Raw genomic sequence first — 16,804 nt, 5'->3', positions numbered from 1 at the left:
GGAGGACACAAGAGAAATAATATCTTTGACAACCATTGCTGTGACGTCCTCGCCGTCTACTTCCACTATACGTCGGGGAGAAGGGTCAGTAAAAACATTCTTCAAGCAATGTTGGCGACAACAATCGTAAGCACAGTCACTAACGTACCAATTTCATCTCCGGGGAAAATGGCCCCATGAACAGCTGAAGAAGGCCGAACTTCCGACACCATCGTTCCCTTTCCATCGTACCGATTTGCGAGAACCACTCCAACCTTCCCTGGGGGGACGATGACAACAATTTGGTCTTTCTTATTCTTCCTGACGAAGGCAATGGATCGATTTGTCTTAGACGCTGTTATTGAAGAGGGACCAACCTTGAATGCATCGGTGCGCACGATATCTACGAGCTGCAGCTTAAGCCTTTCCAAATCCTGTTCAAATGCCAGAGGCAGGGTGTCGTCACCCAAACTCTTTTCTTCTCCTTGGGACCTCTCTGGGGCGGAAGAAAAGGTGCGACTGGAGCTCCCAATCTCATCACGCAAAAGGCGCCGATTCTGCCGCCGTGACTGGGTAGATACCGGCGATCTTTCTAGCTGTCGTCCCGTACTTGATATTGACCCACACCGTGAATTTCGAGACCGTTGTGGTTGAGATGATTGCGCGATCGACCATACACTTGTCGACTTAATATCAGTTGTAGAACAAGCTTCAGGAGCTTTATCCACCGCATCAGTTAACAAAGGTTTTGGAGCGCCTTCCCGTGTGCATGACAAATCGTCCTGTACGGTTATTTTTCCGTTTGGGTATAAAATTTCTATGTTGTTGGGGGGTGACAATACACTCTGGTTTTCCGGGCATTGACCAGCATACTTGCCTTGTGGAGAATCTCTTGGATTTGCAGAGGTTAGGACCGAGCTGGCATCGAAAGCAGACGTCGCATCAGTGATTTCAGCTTCAACATTTACAGTTAGCCGCAATGAAGAATTCGAAGTGGTTGATGAAGGCAAACTATGCTGACCAGTCCCTGCCTCTCTTTTGCCCAGAAGACGACTGCGGAAGAGATGTGTACTTGCAAAGGCCTTAATTCTAGCATGATCATTGTCGCTTGTCAAATCTCCGCTTCCTCTCGACCGCGCAGCAGTCATCTTTGAGACAACCTTCCCTTTCGTGGAATGCGCGGGGCGTTTTGCCGAAGCAAGAGAAAGAGACTCCTTCACGTCTAATGTATCAGCTAGTAAATCAAAAGGCTGGCTATCGTGCGAGTTGCGTTTGATTTTGTCGACAATTCGCGGTGGTGCCGTCTTTCGAGAAGCTCTGGAACGATTGTTAGAAGTTGCAGCCTCAGCTAAACGACGGGCATCCTCTAGAACATTCCGGAGCAACGAATTGTTCTTTCTTGCTGACCTTGAGAGGCGTGCTTCTCTCTGCTTCTCTTTTAAGTCGCCTTTGCTATCGTGCCCATTCCTGTTTAGTTCTATTGTATCCAGAGCGCCTTCTCCAATGTTGTTGATCAACTTTCGTCTATGCACATCACAAGGCTGAATGCCTCTTTGGGTATCGTCGCCTTTGCTATCGTGCCCATTCCTGTTTAGTTCTATTGTATCCAGAGCGCCTTCTCCAATGTTGTTGATCAACTTTCGTCTATGCACATCACAAGGCTGAATGCCTCTTTGGGTATCGTTGGCCTCGGGAGTACTCCCTGACAGCAGGGGCATCACTCGTTTGGACTGGTGTGGGTTAGTCACGGGCAAACTCTCGTCTTCTTCCGTATCGGACGAGGAGTCTTCTTTGAAGATCTCAGCCGTCTCCACTCCGTTGTCAAAAGTGAACGACGACGACGACCCAGACTTCTCTTCGTCAAATGGATCGAAACCTCTAGTACCTTCTTCCATTGATTGAGACACTTTGCGAGCTTTTTCTTCGTCACTCTTAGAAGACGTAATTGCCAGTTTGCCAGGTATACCGGGCACTCGCTCAAAGCCTTCCTCCTTCGACTCGTCGTCATCAAAGAAATAAACCTCATCTAGATCCACGACTCCGCCGCCCGTGAGCACCGAATGCATGGAATCCTTGTGCACTGTAGCTCGCTTTTCGGTGCTCCAATCCGTTTTACTCTCAGACAAGGGAAAGACGATGTCGTCTTCAAAGTGAAGGGCAAGGCTCAGACTGGGGTTCAGTTCCATGGATGTGTCAATCTTGGACATAACCGGGGGCTTTACCGCAGCCATGGCTATGGAACTTATGCGTAAACTGCTTTGGTTTGCGTTGCTAGCGGGTGGTCCGGGTGAAGTGTACAGAGAGCTCTCGTCAAAACTGTCCATTGATGCGATTGGGGCTGGTTTGAGAAACGAATATTGCGGTCTCTTGCTCTCGGCAGAATTGTTGCGAAAGCCACCATCTGTTGTCTCATCTCCCAAAGTAGTATTAGCCAAGGACGCATCATCCAACTGAACCACACCCGGGACAATAGTGTCACGTCCCGATGACATTTGACTGCTCGTTTCAAATTGCCGATTCGGCCCATTGCCGTCGCCGGTGTTCCCCTCACGCCAATAGGGAAACCATACACAAAAGACGAAAAAACAGCACACCAGCATAGTCAACACCCCCCCAATAGTTGTGCCGATAATTAAAGGTAAACCATCATTGTTGGACTTGGACGAGCTCGGAGAACTTGGGGCCAAAGTTGTGGGCAAAGCCGCAGGCAGTAGTGTTGGAGCTTTCAAAGGTGTTGATGACATTGGTACATTGAATGGCGGGAAAGATGGTGAGTTCGTAGTCATAGCAGTCGAGAATATCGAGGGACGATGCGACGGTTGATCCGTAGGTACAGCTGATGGCGTTATAGTTGGTGCTGGAGATGGAGCAAAGGAGAGCTTGCCGGATGGAAAAGTACTCGGTATGGACGAAGGGGCGGCCTGTGGTGACGATACACTTTCTAATACTTCAACATTCAAGATGCTTTCGAACGCTTCGTACTGTTGTAGCAAAGACCGAAACTTGACTCGACCGCCATCACCTCGATTGAAACCCAATCCGACAAGACTTGTTACTTGCTCTATTGTCAAGGTGTCGGTAGCCGTTACATATACCCTTTGTTCCACAATGACCTCGAGGATGAAAAAACCTTGACCCAGTAGATCCTCACCGTCGTTGTCGTAGACACGATTAGTGTTAAGGAGCCGGCAATCATAACTGGGTAAATTTCCATTTATATCATCCATGATGAACGTCTCGAAACTGGCACCGATAGACTTCCCGGCTAAGGCAACCTGATTTCCGCTCGCCTCGAGATCGAGAGTTTGTCGATAGTCAGTTTTCATAGTATCAGCAACACAAAGTTTAAGGCTTTCACCCAATTGCATGATTATTTTACCCAAAGGAGCGTACGTACTTGTGTATTGACCGCTTGACAGAACTGCGACACTGCAGGGGTTTGACTATCGAGCGTTTCCATCGCTGAGGCAGTGCTCTGGTCTACGTAGAGTAAGGCCATAGTCAAAACGACGTCGTAGTATGAGGTGGTGTTCGTTAGTAGATCTCGCTGACCCGCATTCGTAAGTGACTGCACTCCAGTGCTTTTTACGTTGAACGAGTAATGACGACGAAGTAATTGGTTCCGCGAGAGAAGCGCGTCACTGCCAGTCCATTTTTCAATGAAGACACAACTTGAAACGGCTAACAAGGTCAGAATAATCGGAACTATCCTTCCGCTCGAGGAACATCGCCGCTCCATCATTCGAAAGCACTACTATTCTTCACTATCGTCGCAAGGCGAGAAATGCTTTCCGTATATTGCTGGTTCCGTACGAGTCCCTAATTTCTCAATTGTGGCCCATAAAAGAAATGCCGAACTTGTGTTGGTTAAAATTTCGAAAACAAGAACCGTGGGATCCTGCGGCACTCATTTTTTCCAAGCACATGGACACCCACGATGAAATAGAATCAACTGAAGCCTCTGCGCTGTGCACACTTTGGTCTGCACCTCTTGTAGAGCTCTCTGGTCTGTGTACCGGTCCACGCAGGAAGGCTGAACCACACCTTTTCCCAACGCATGCTGATATTCACACACGTTGTCAATCGCGGGTGCGGTTCGTGCCGTGAATCGTTGCAATCAGTCTCTTCCTTTCGTATTCACTCCTCTTGCGGTTCGCAAAACCAATCTACGTTGACTGTGATGTAAATCCACTCAAAGCCTATGAAGTACATCTTGTTGACGAGGGGTCGTCAATGAGCTATCTACCGATGGTCGCAACGCGCAACCATATCGCAAAAGACGACTCCTCGAGCCCATACTGTGCGCGGCTGCAAAGAAAACTCCTTGTTTTCTATATTAGTGTTGTTGGCATGATATTCTTTTTGCTTTCTTACATGATAGCAAACAGACTGTGAAATGCGTCTTTTGGCTTGCCTGTCATGTGAATTACAATGTTACAGTTGATGGGTTACCTGCTAGGCTTTACTTCCTTCTCTAAGCCAATTGCCTTGCAACCTAATTACAAGGACTACGACGTGCACTTTGGACTCATATTCGACAACTTGTACATATCGCGATTTGGATTTGTGTTAACTATAGAATTTTACAAGATATTTCAGAAAAGATTTGTATCGAAAATAGACACCGGAATGACAGAGACACTGAAAGTGAATGGGTTCGGGCTGACTCGGACGGAGCCAACAACCAAAACCAACCCCACCATTTCGTTGAAGTCGAATGTTCTTCAGTTTCTCTCGGGCTGCAGGTTCTTACCAGAATGTTACCGAGTACTTCCTATCGTCGCAATAACTTGCTACTATCTTCCATGCCTTTTTTGGGAGTCCTGTTTGTCCTTGTCGCCGGTAGCACCGGCGTAGATGCATTGAATTCGGCAGGCTTGCAACGACGATTTTCGGTTTCGCGATCGGGTACTTCGGCAAGATCGTCTCGTCTCGCTGCTTCCACTATTGAAAAAACTTCCTCCACAGAATCGCCGTCGCTAACATCCACATCAGCAGCATCTTTGACTTCTTCGTCTCAAAAGGGCGTCGTGTCCACTGAGTCGGCGCGTTTGGCGAAAGCCAAAGAACTCTTGTCCCAGTTTACCGCTCGAGACGAAGAACTTGTCAATGCCCTGGCCGCGACGTCCACCAGCACAACAGCGTCCGTAACGGGATCAGCTCTCGTGAATTTTAACAGCACAATAGTACCGGATGGCCTCTGGCTGAATGGGCACTTACAAAGTGGAAGTGGTGACGCGAATACACCGCAGCAGGAAAGGAGTAATTTGGTCACTCGTTGGGCCCGCGGTGTCAAGGTCGCCGAGCCTCTCGTCAAGTACGATCCGGTGGCCGCCGAGAAGCTGCTTTTTCGTCAGCCAGCCAAATGGGTTGTCCGAAATTTTCAGATCGCTTTTCCAATCGGCTGGTGGGCCGCCTCGGTAGTGTGGGACTACGCCACGGGCCGATCCCAACCGATGCGCCGGGCCCGTGCGCAACAGTTAACCCAGGCCGTTTCTGATTTGGGACCGGCCATTATTAAAGGTGGACAAGCACTGGCCTCACGTCCGGATTTGCTGCCCAGTGAATACTTGGAAGAATTGCAAAAACTACAGGACGATGTCCCGCGATTCTCTAACCAGTTTGCGCTCCAGACCGTACGAGAAGAGCTGGGACGGGACTTTTCGGAAATCTTTGAACTCGTGGAGCAGGAGCCAATTGCGGCGGCAAGCATAGGGCAAGTGTACAAAGCACGACTCAAGGCAAATGGAGAAGAGGTCGCTATCAAGATTCAACGCCCGGGATGCGAAGAGATTATTGCCTTGGATCTTTACGTACTGCGCTGGTGGTCCGGTATCTACAATGGTATCTTCCGCTTGCTAAACCGTGATATTGATGTACAATCAATCATTGATGACTTTGGCGAACTGATTTACCGAGAAATCGACTATGTGGCGGAAGCCGCCAACGCCCAGCGGTTTAACGAACTGTACGCGGGCGTCAAGGACGTGTTTGTGCCTAAAATCTACAGCGACTTGACCACATCTAAAGTCTTGACCATGGAATGGGTTGACGGCTTTCGTTTAACGGATCGGGCATCTTTGACGAGATACAATTTAGACGAATCAAAGCTGGTTGATACCCTGGTACAGTGCAGTTTGCGACAAATCCTTGGTAAGTGAAATAGGAGAGGGAATCTACTGCGCAACGGAAGCCTTTGTGAGGGAGACTTATATCTTTTCGTTCATTGTGAGATGACAGAGAATGGCTTTTTCCATGCAGATCCCCACGCTGGTAAGTATTCTGTTACGCTGAATTGCTTGCTTTTGTTACGGCAGATTTTTGCTCACACCTAGCAACAAAATGTTCGTCATGTTCAGGAAACCTTTTGGCCTGCCCGGACGGCCGTTTGTGTTATTTAGACTTTGGCATGATGAGTTACGCTACGAAGAATCAACGCAATGGATTCCTGCTGGCAGTTGTTCACATTGTTAACCGTGACTGGGAAAAGCTCGTTCGCCTTTACGTCAAGCTGGGCTTCATTCCAGAAGGCACAGATCTTAAGCCCATCGAACTTGCGTTGGAAAACGCGTTACCAGATGTATTGGACGCCGACATCAGCGAGCTCAATTTTAAGAACGTCATTAATAAGCTTGGAGACATCATGTATCGATACCCCTTTTCACTGCCCCCATTCTATATCGCCATTATTCGGTGTCTCGGCGTCCTGGAAGGCTTGGCCATTCAAGTGGACCCTAAGGCACGCATTATTGGCGAAGCGTATCCGTACGTGGCGAGTCGCGTTTTGACCGATCCACAAGACGATCTACAGGAAGCACTGAAAGGACTAGCGTTGACGAAAGATGGCCATGTTCGATGGGATCGATTGGAGGGGTTGCTTGATGAAGCGAAGGAGTCATCAGGGTACGACGTCACGCTCGCTTTGGATGTGTTGACGGATTATTTGATTTCGGAAGATGGCGACAATATGCTGGTTGAGCTTTCCGAGCAGATCGTAAATTCTGCTGATAGTCTCGGTGCAGAAAGTATAAGATATATTTTTGATGCATCTCGGGCTTTAGCAATCAACGACGAGGTGGCTGCCGTCCGGGCATTTCGCTCGCTGCAAGAGATATTACAGCGACGAGAAACGGGCTTCGAAGGGGTACGCAAAAAGGCCGCTGACGATCTCCGCGATGTTCTACCAGCACCAACACCAACAATGCTACGATTCTCAAGGATTTTCTCATTGCTTGGCGCGTCGGGGTCAAAGTCCGACCCCACCATGTTTGTTCCGATTGTTCGAAAGCTTTCGCAAGAGCCTAGGGTGCAGCGAGCGGCTAGCGAGATAATTGCCCGTCTAGGGGAGCGCGCGCTGAGTCGAGGACTACGAGCTGTATTCGGGTTGCCAGGACCGACCTTTGGCTCCATCAGTGGAGCAAACACTGTCACCGAAGATATTAGAATCAGGTAGAATCGAGCTGAACACTTAGTAGGTTTAATTTTTCGTTTCATTTGCTACTTTATAGCGTGCCTTACCGCCGGGACTTCTTTTTTGTGTTCTTTTGCTTTTTGCTTCCTTTCGTTTTATTTACTTTGTCCTCTGTTTTAGCTTCGTGATCTATGTCGTCATCGTCAACAATTTTTCTCTTTTCTCGTACCTCCGAAATTTGCACAGTGCCTGTTCCACTTACATCTTTGTCTTGGAGGACCTTTTCCCACTGTTTATCAGATCCCTTGACGACGTACTTCAGCATTTCAGTATCGTGTGCAAGCTCCGGTAGATGGTTCGCCATCTCGTTCGCCCTGAGCGTTGCGATCGCTTCCTGGCCAGCTTGCTCGGCATCTTCATCCAAAGTTTGCCGAGAAACATGACGCATCTGTTCGGCACTTTCTTCAATTCTGCTTCGTTTCTCACCAGTTAAGAGACTCTCTTTCTCTTTCTCCTCAACGACAGAGTTCAAGGCAATGGACATTTTTCGCACTGCTTTATTGAACATTGCAAGGACTTGATTGGTTGGCAGACCAAGCTCTCTCGTCAAAATGTCGACGCTCTTGTTCTGTAGTCCAATCCCACAGAAGAGCGCGGCTTGGACGCTAGATAAGTTGAAGTCAGATCCAAAACGCCCAGTGAAGTACAATCGCCCAATTATTGGTAGTAGATCCATTACAAGGTGATGATCACATAAATTTCGTCCGTATAATTCAAGGCGCTTCAAGTCATATGGTGTCAAGAAGTAGTCGAGTTCCTTGAAGGTAAGAGTGCCTGCCAAAGCTCCTGCGCGTTGCTTAGCTTCGGTGGTGTTGCTTGGCACATCCATATTATCGAACACGGAAAGAGCAAGCCTAACGTCCAAGTGGCGAAAAGGCCCGCTAAAGAGAGTGGTGAATCGTCGCCTAGCATCACTCAGATACGCGTAAAGCCAAGAGTCATCGACACCACTTCGCCTTGGTAGAGCACGGACCATAATGGATGAATGTTCACCCGTAAGCTCATTCTTGGTTTGTCTCAAATATAGCATCCGCATTCCGCTACGGCTCCAAAATTTGTGAAGTTGAAGAGTTAGCCCAAACGATGTCCCAACCCAATCAAGTCTCGGCATATCCACTTCGGTCAAAGGAAGCAAAAGAGGTGGAAGTTCCTTGCGGGGCCTCAAGTTTTCACCCAAAATTCCAATTCCAGATGTCGTCGGCTCATCATTGTCGCTTTCTTCTTCTCCATTGCGCTCTGCGTCAGAATCAGCATCATCGTTACCTTCGTCATTGACGAGCGAAACCATTTCTTCGTTGTAGAATCGGTAAAGAAGTTCGATCGCCCTGGACCCGTATCCCATTCCTTGCACCGAAGGGTGGACAGCAACACGCACAATTCGCGCTCCACTCAACTGAGCAAATTTAGAGTCACCAAATTGCTGAGAAATTGTCCAAGGAATCAAATCGCCGGCCGAGCGATGTCCTCGGGCAAGCTGCGCTTCGACAGCCTTTCTAGAGATACGTCCTTCTAGGGCCACTTGAACAACGGTAAGAACATCCGGGAGAGAATTTGCATCTTGTTCAGCCGACGGCGAAAGCAGTACAAAAAGTGAATGAGCTGGAGCATCAGAGAGCATCTGCAAATCGTTGGGTGAATTCTTGTAATGAGCACTCGTGTAAAGTCCCATGACCTTCTGCAAGAAAGCTTCGGATAACTTGTGGAAAGAAAAAAGAGCGTCACGATCTACGCTGTAAAGTTCACAATCGCCTGGAGCAGGAGCCCCTCCGTTCAGTTTCAAGTTAGACGCTGATCCACAGTCCAAACAAAGGAGCTTATTGAGCCATGCTTCGACTGAATCGCCGTGTGCATATCGAATGGGCGTCAGCAGTTCGATTTCTCTCAATGGCCCAAACAGCTTATCAGAACCTTCGCTGGCTTCCAGAATTGCAGCCGCTGCTGCGGCCCACCGTTGTTCATGAACTTTGGCCTCGCCCTTTTTCGATTTTGCTCCAACGATAGAGTTTGCTGCGGAAGAGGCGGCCTGCATCTCGGCGTGCCGTCCTCCTTTGGCATCCCGCAGTTCCTTAATGAGTTTGAGACTAAGAGCACGACCGGTACCTTCGTATCCGTTAATAGTCGAACTCAAAAAAGTCAAGCGATCTGGGTGGCTCATGAGAGCTCGCACAACGGGCAACGGAATTGCTGCAGCTTCGTCAATGGCCACAATTTCGGCGCTCGTAAACTTGTCCGTTTCCGCTGGATCAACGTATTGGATCACCTGCCGGTGACTACGATGTACATTGATGGCCGTGATACACTTGGTCTGTTCGCGACCACTGGCTGAATTGTACGTTACACTATAGTCCATGTGTTCTTGATATTTGAGTGCCTTGAGACCGCGGCATAGAAAGTCAAAGACGCTGACCAAGTTTTCCGGTTCCGGGGCGGTCACACAGATAGTTGAGTATCCCAGCGAAATGGCGCCAGCGAGACACAATCCCATGGCTGCCGACTTTCCCCGACCACGAGCGGCCGTCATGGCTACCGTCGATTTGAGTGTCTTTTCCGAACAGGCTTCCAAAAACACCAACAAGGCCTTGGCCTGATCCAGTGTTTTCGTTAGCTCCACTAGCACACCAACGTGGGGTGTATCCAGGAGTGCTTCTTGAATTTCCTTCAAATCCCGTTGCTCCGGTGTATCCTGCACAATTACCTCGCCGGCATCACCCTTGGACCAACCGGCGTTTGGCGACAAGTCGTTCAGTGCTTTGCGACTCACCGGTAGTACGTTGAGTTCGTCGTCACACACCAAGCAGTTGGGACATTTTCCCAAACTCAAAATGAATCGCTCGTTGAAGCGTGGGACCAGGTCACCAGCGGACTCTGTGCGGTACCGGGCGTGTACGTCCATACTCATGGCGTACAACTGTTTGAGCGACTTGACCGTCCGGAGCAAGAAAATGACCAAGCCACCGCCGGCCACGGTTTCGATGGTACGGGCCATGAGATTGGGTGTCAAGGCTTCAAAGTCTTGCAAGACGAGCACACCAACGGTGGTTCCCAGCACGCGGTGACTGTCCTTGTAATAACACCAGGTAATGTCGGTTTGACTGACAAAGAGTTCAAAGTTATCGGCCTGGTCGGCTTCCCCACCCACCAATCCCCGGGATTTGTCGCGTTTGAGTTTCTTCATGCGCTTTTTGCGGTGGGTCGAAAAGCCGAGTTCCTTTTTGTAGCACCAGAGCACCTTGGGACGGGCCTGTACGGAACATTTCGTCAATATTTGGTGCAGATTGGGCACTTGATCCTTGCCGTGATCGCCGACCAGGACCAGCATGGATCGCTGGCCCGTCACGACGGAGCGCTCCAACAGTGCACGCACCCGGTCGTCCAAGCGTTTGCGAACCATGCTGTGATTGACGTATGGTTAGCCAAAAACTGTCGGACGTGCAACTTGCAGTGTCTTCACGGAGTGGTGGGGCGATTCCGCACCCGACTTTTGTTTCGGTCACTCGACGAAGAAAAAGTGAGACACCCCGCCGTGATCCTTGGTGTTTGGGGACCTCGGTTGGCCCTGCCATTGTTGGCTAGACTCAGTACCTTTCCTGTTTGAAAAGAGTACCCGGATTTGTGGTACTCCGGCCGACGCACAGTCCCAGTCCCAGGGTGGAATTCACGAGACGCCGTGTGTCCCGATCACCCGGTAACTCTACCAACCCGGTAACTAATTCTACGGCAACGGGAAGCACAACGGTACACCTCTTCGTGGCACTTTTAGACCAAACCATAGTACACCCACTTTACACGGGGGACGTTGCCCAAAGCAGCAATCGAAACCACACTAACTGTGCATGCACTGTGCCTTTGCCCATACCGCTAACCCTTCTTTTGTCTTCTCTTTCACATGCCGAGTCCGTCCCCTGAAAAGTCACGCAGTGGTCAAACCGAAGAAGAACGCCTGCGTGAGGTGTTACGAGCGAAACGGAAGAGCCGCCGCGAAAGCAAGGGAGACAACGGCGACCGCGACGCTCAGCACGACACCGACCGAACGAAATCCCAGAGTCCATCGGAAAAGATCAAATCTACAGATCGGGAATCTGCCAGATCTCCTGAAAATCTTGATCGATCGCAACCAGCAAACTCGAATGGGCACGCGGAACCGCAATCGAACACTCAACGATCCCGTTCTCCCGATCACCGGCGTGAACGCCGTCCCAGCAACGACCGACCGTCCCTCGATCGCAGTCGCGGATCTCGCGACGAACGCCGTCGTCCTCGTCGGCACCATCATCGGGATAATTCCCGTCATGGAAGCAATCCTAGTCGCGGTCCTCCAGGGTCCCGGGCGCACGATCCATACTATCCACCGCGTAGGGGTGGAGGGCTTGCTGCCAACGGTGCGCCCATGCGGGGACCGCCTCCTCCACACCACTGGCGGGGTCCGCCTTCTTCGGGACCTCCAGCTTCCCGACATCGCCATCGGGATTTGGCCGCTTTGGATCGCTACGACGACTTTGGACGTCGTCGGCCACCGTCGCGGCGCTCACGCAGTCGGTCCGTCAGTCGCAGTAGTAGTGGAACGAGTAGCGGCTACTCGTCTCGCTCCCGATCGCGCAGTCACAGCCGCTCGCGCAGTCGCGATCGCCGTCCTCGTAGACAGCGTGGGGGGTCGTCGCGAAACCGTCGTCGTTCCCACAGTGCTTCGTCACGATCTTCGTACGACTCCTCCGGATCTTCGTCGTCGTCGTCATCATCTTCGGGAGACAGTTCGACGACTTCGGACGTGGAACACGCAACGCAAGTAGACAACACGTACACGAAAGATCAACGTACCGTCTTTGTCACGCAGTTGGTGCAACGCACGCAAGAACGGGATCTCAAAAAGTTTTTCACGCGCAAGGGCTGCAAAGTCAACGAAGTCATCTTGTTGCGCGACAAGCGTACCGGCAAGCACAAAGGGTGTGCTTACGTCGAGATGAAACGAATGGAGGATGTCTCAATTGCGGTGGGATTATCAGCGGAAGTTCCGGATTTTCAGCGATTCCCGGTGCTCGTCAAGGCCTCGGAAGCCGAAAAGAATTATCTGGCCAACGCGAGTACGGCGACGTCGACGGCGGCGCAAATGGGAGTTCCCATCAAGTCGGCTCCTCTGCTTGGGCCCGACGGAAAAATGCTGGAAGCACAAAAGGTATATATTGGCAGTTTGGATCCCAGTGTCTCTCAAGAGCATCTCTTTGCCCTGTTTAGTCAGTTTGGTCAACTCGAAAAAGTCACTTTGCAAATGGACTCTAACACGGGCCTATCCAAAGGTTTTGCCTTCTTGACCTTTCACGATCCCAAGGAAGCGAATCTGGCCATTCAAACCATGGCCAACCAAGCACTTGCGGGCCGTCCCATGAAGACAGGTTGGGCGAGTCAAGGATCTTCCATTCCGGGTGTTGAAGTAGTGACGTCGGACGAATTTCCCGCTGACGCAAGCACCCGAGCACAACGGGCCTATCAGGTGTTGGCGCAGTTGACCATGGGCGTTCCTGTTGCTTCCGTAGGTCAAGCACCAGGAACAAGCTCGTTCGCGGCTGCCGCTGCCGTACCCGGAGGTGCCTCGCGAATCCCTACAGTCGCGGAAGCCCGGGCGAGTCTAGCCGGAGCTGTTGCCATGGCACCGGCCACGCCTGCAGTGTTAGTGCCCACTCCGGCAGTGGCTCCTTTGGGATCACCGGACGCCAAGATTGTTGGCAATGCGGATACGCCCACCAAGAATGTTTTGATCCGTAACATGTTTGACAAGGACAAAGAAACGGATCCTGGTTGGGAAAAGGACATCAAGGAAGAGTTTGAAGATGAGTGTTCCAAGTATGGGACGATCACGTCCGTGACGGTTATGCATATGGAGCCGGGTGGTAAGATTTACGCTTCATTTGATTCCGTCATCGGAGCTCAAAAATGTGCTTCCAGTTTAGCAGGTCGGTGGTTCGACAAGCGCCAATTGCGCGTGGATTTTGTCGCTGACAAAGATTTACCGAAGGACGACTAGGACGAGACGAAAAAGGCAACGCCAAATACCGAGCGCGCAGCGGAACTTTTGGTGAGCGATGGGTTCTTTCGCAACCTTGCTTTGTGTTGGTCGTGATAGGATTGAAACTTTGTTGCTTTCTTGACGGCTTCTATTGTTTTGCTCCATTTCAACAGGACTATTCACATTTATAGGAAATGCTTGTAGAGACCTGGTTTCAATTAACATAAAGTAAAAATTATATGAAAATGAAGACAAACGTAGCGTGAAAGAATTGGGGCAATTAAATGAAAGTTAAGACAAACATAGCGTGAAAGAATTGAAGCCCTCGAGCAGCTTATTGATTGTGCAATATGCTTACCCTTGCCCACGCGGTAGATCCCAGCAAAACCTATGTCTGACAGTTGGCCGAGAAACAATCATGAACCCTTTTTCGCCGTCAAAAAGAAAGCGAAAGCTTAGATCTCTACTGAGCTCGCAGGTGCAGAAACTTCACTGTTCTCTTTTGCTGTGGGAGAGTTCCGATGCAGCGCTGGAGTAGTGGTGGGGTTCTCCAGTCCAGTCTGTTCCATAAGCTGTCCAATGCTACGTTCCAATTCGTCCATGCGTGTGCCCATTTCGTCCATTTTCCCCATAATTGAACCTCCCATGTGATTGAACTTCTCTTGCTGTTAACAAAAAAATTAGATTCGTAGACTTTTGTTAGAGCTATTTAAAAAGGCGACGACATGACAAATTCAGTGGAACCTACCATCTGTTCCAGCAAGTCCTCGATTACTACAGTAAGCTCTGGGTCTTGGCGTTTGTCAGCGGCACTTTCATGTTTCTCTTTTACCGATGGTTGCCCCAACGTCTCTTGATTCTCTAAAGCGGGCGACATACTTCAATGTGTCTTCGCTAACACAGTCGCTCCCTCAATTCGAAGGGGCAAGCGCAGATTGTAGGGAAAAGTTTATGTGTCGACTCGACAACGAAAATGCTTTCGGTGCCGGTCAGGGGGTGAATTCCGCCTTCATACTTTCATTTTTCGCTCGCTGTACTTTTTCGTCCTTCGTTTCGGCAAATTTGACAATTACCGCGTATTACTTACCTGTTAGACGTTGTTAAAAGAGAATCAAAAGTCAAAACTTAAATCCATTTGTTTGCTATCAAACTTGCATTTTCATTTACTGTTAGCGTTACCAGCGGTACATTGGTTTCGTTCTATGCATGGTTCCCAAAGAGATACGAGGCCTGTCATTTACATTTATATGATCAAAGCTGCTCTGTCGCGTTTATGTCAGAGCTATGATAAGCTAAAACGTAGTAAGCAAGAAAGAATGAAACGGAAGCATTACATTTATAAAGAACTTTTTTATCACCTAGCCAGATGAACATACACGGGCAGCTCCAGTTGTGTTCGGTCTCTTGCTTACAACCCAGTATTTTCCAATTTTTATTTCTTTTCTCATCTTTCTGCTAGACATAGCTGCCGCATGTTCAGTCGAAGCAATCAAGTCCTTCACAAAGGAGCACTGGGAGATCCACAGCATCCTGTCGTGATTCTCTAGCCCGGAATTGGATAGACACACATCACATGAGCTTTCCTCTTCTCCACTTGCTCTATGATCTTCCCAGCACGCATGAAGTGCATCGAGAGACTGTATGGGTATAGAAGGCCCACTGAGAAATGCGACTTGAAAGGTTTCGTGCAATCGACAGAAGTCTTGCACACGCGTTTGCGTGATAATATCCAGAGCAGCAGGATAATGCTGAACATGTTTACAGTTCAGCTGATGTTGTAACCTACACCAGCTTTCTAACACTGTTGTATCCAATGATGAAAGACCTCCGCTGGTGTACACGAAAATTGTTGTATTCGTTTTGAAAGATGAACTCAAATAGGCAAGTTGCTGTTGCACAATCCGGTTTTGATTATCTTCTTTTGCCGGCAAATCGATGTGCATGAAGTACACAAGAGGCGGACGAATATTTGTCACCGAAGACTCGAAAGTGGCGACTGTCGGAAGAGGACTGTCGAGAGCTCCTGAAATATAGGTAAGCAATTGTTCAGCATTTAATTGTCGAGAGCGCTCAAGCCACATTTCTCCATCAGGAAACCACTTCCAGACAAACGAATTTGGCGGAGGCACTTCGTTGTACCAGCGAAGCCATTTCCAGAGAAAGCCAGGAAGTAGGAAATATTCCCTTGAGCGCCACTCCGGCGTGCGGAGCATTCGCTTGGTTTGCGATTCGTTTTCGTCTCGATAGAAACCCCACTCTCCAAAAATACTGTACCTAGGCGCAGGAGACCATCTTATCGGAGGAGCGTGTCCAGGCACGAAACCCTCGGGAGGCGGCGACACCCATTTCCATAAATTCGAGTTTGGTGCAACATCACAAGGAAAGATAGAAGGATGGGATCCGATCCAATGCTCATCCGCATGCCTTCCTTGACCGAGGCGACCAATATCCACGGGCAAAGGTGGCGCCAAATTCATGGTAAAGTGGCCGTGCTGCATCAAGTCTAAGGCATCATCTGCAATAAAGTCCATGTTTGCTTTGAAAAGCCTAGGATGCTTTAGCTTTCGGACATATCCGCATTGTGCGCTCCACATATTTCCCGGAAACATGAACGTCCAGATTGGTTGAAACAAAAACCCACAAACATTGCAGCTGCTCTCCGTATTATTCTGGTAGCCGCGACCTAATTCCAAGCAGCCCTTACTGAGGACTGCATTGGTCATAAGGTCACGCCAAATGTTATTCTTTTCGGAAGGGTGGTAAGTGCCTTTGGAGTGCACGTACACGACAACATGATTATCAGCCTGCGTCTGGCAGTGATCATGTATAGCACTAAGCGTCACATCCTCGAAATTTCCGTCTAAAAAATGGTCTAAGTGTTGACACTTCAGTCCGGTATGGCTCCGACACGCACTCATAATGCTTCGAGTGCTCACATTATATCCAATCGTATTGATTTTGAGAGGAATCTTTCGCGCTGCTTGGCCGAACACCTCCACCAAAGACGATGCGATTTGGTGCAATTGCCTGCGGATAATTGTGAGGGCTGGCCTCATATGGCCTTCTGCAGTGTATACATTGTAGAAGATAGTACACGAGTGCTGTCTATCTACCTGTTCTTCCAACGGTAATGAGTGTTCCGGCATGGAATCGAAAAAACCGTTAGTCGTCCGCAGAAATTGAAGTTGCCTTTGGCATAAGAACAACAGCGTAGCGAGGAATGCAAACTTTGCCAACGGCGCAGTGAGAAATAGAAATTTTGACAGCTTCTTCGTCGTAGACTTAGACTGGAGCATTGTGCAAATGCACTTGTAAAAGGAAATAACCAGCTTTTACGAGCCTCCCCGAATTGACCA

General features: G+C 49.5%; 6 protein-coding genes across 6 annotated transcripts; 2 read left to right on the top strand and 4 right to left on the bottom strand.

The window, feature by feature from the left end:
- Positions 1–101: 101 nt before the first annotated feature.
- On the bottom strand, positions 102–3,347 carry PHATRDRAFT_46518 (predicted protein; the record flags this gene model as incomplete). Its single annotated transcript, XM_002180825.1, has 1 exon — positions 102–3,347. The coding sequence occupies one exon, from the start codon at positions 3,345–3,347 to the stop codon at positions 102–104; it is 3,246 nt and encodes a 1,081-aa protein (XP_002180861.1).
- Positions 3,348–5,288: 1,941 nt separating this feature from the next.
- PHATRDRAFT_13150 (predicted protein) lies at positions 5,289–7,012 on the top strand (the record flags this gene model as incomplete). Its single annotated transcript, XM_002180995.1, has 3 exons — positions 5,289–6,132; positions 6,220–6,252; positions 6,339–7,012. Coding segments are annotated over 3 exons (1,551 nt in total), but the record flags the coding sequence as incomplete, so codon positions are not given.
- Positions 7,013–7,579: 567 nt separating this feature from the next.
- Positions 7,580–10,918, bottom strand: PHATRDRAFT_46516 (predicted protein; the record flags this gene model as incomplete). Its single annotated transcript, XM_002180824.1, has 4 exons — positions 9,533–10,918; positions 9,359–9,496; positions 7,653–9,328; positions 7,580–7,612 (listed from the first exon to the last, which is right to left on the bottom strand). Exons 1-4 carry the CDS (start codon positions 10,839–10,841, stop codon positions 7,580–7,582), a joined length of 3,156 nt encoding a protein of 1,051 aa, XP_002180860.1. The 5' UTR covers positions 10,842–10,918.
- A 326-nt stretch (positions 10,919–11,244) lies between these two features.
- Positions 11,245–13,466, top strand: PHATRDRAFT_20857 (predicted protein; the record flags this gene model as incomplete). Its single annotated transcript, XM_002180994.1, has 2 exons — positions 11,245–12,129; positions 12,196–13,466. The coding sequence occupies exons 1-2, from the start codon at positions 11,337–11,339 to the stop codon at positions 13,464–13,466; spliced, it is 2,064 nt and encodes a 687-aa protein (XP_002181030.1). The 5' UTR covers positions 11,245–11,336.
- A 437-nt stretch (positions 13,467–13,903) lies between these two features.
- PHATRDRAFT_36485 (predicted protein) lies at positions 13,904–14,325 on the bottom strand (the record flags this gene model as incomplete). The annotated part of the gene is made up of 2 exons (XM_002180823.1): positions 13,904–14,113; positions 14,197–14,325. 2 exons carry the CDS (start codon positions 14,323–14,325, stop codon positions 13,904–13,906), a joined length of 339 nt encoding a protein of 112 aa, XP_002180859.1.
- Positions 14,326–14,761: 436 nt separating this feature from the next.
- PHATRDRAFT_46514 (predicted protein) lies at positions 14,762–16,727 on the bottom strand. The gene has a single exon (XM_002180822.1). The coding sequence runs from the start codon at positions 16,592–16,594 to the stop codon at positions 14,807–14,809; it is 1,788 nt and encodes a 595-aa protein (XP_002180858.1). The 5' UTR covers positions 16,595–16,727; the 3' UTR covers positions 14,762–14,806.
- Between the last annotated feature and the right edge of the window lie 77 nt (positions 16,728–16,804).

This window comes from Phaeodactylum tricornutum, chromosome 10 (genome assembly GCF_000150955.2).
Source record: "Phaeodactylum tricornutum CCAP 1055/1 chromosome 10, whole genome shotgun sequence".
Taxonomy (NCBI): domain Eukaryota; phylum Bacillariophyta; class Bacillariophyceae; order Surirellales; family Neidiaceae; genus Phaeodactylum; species Phaeodactylum tricornutum.
Note: the sequence above shows the minus strand (reverse complement) of the source record. Positions and strands in the feature narration are given on the sequence as shown.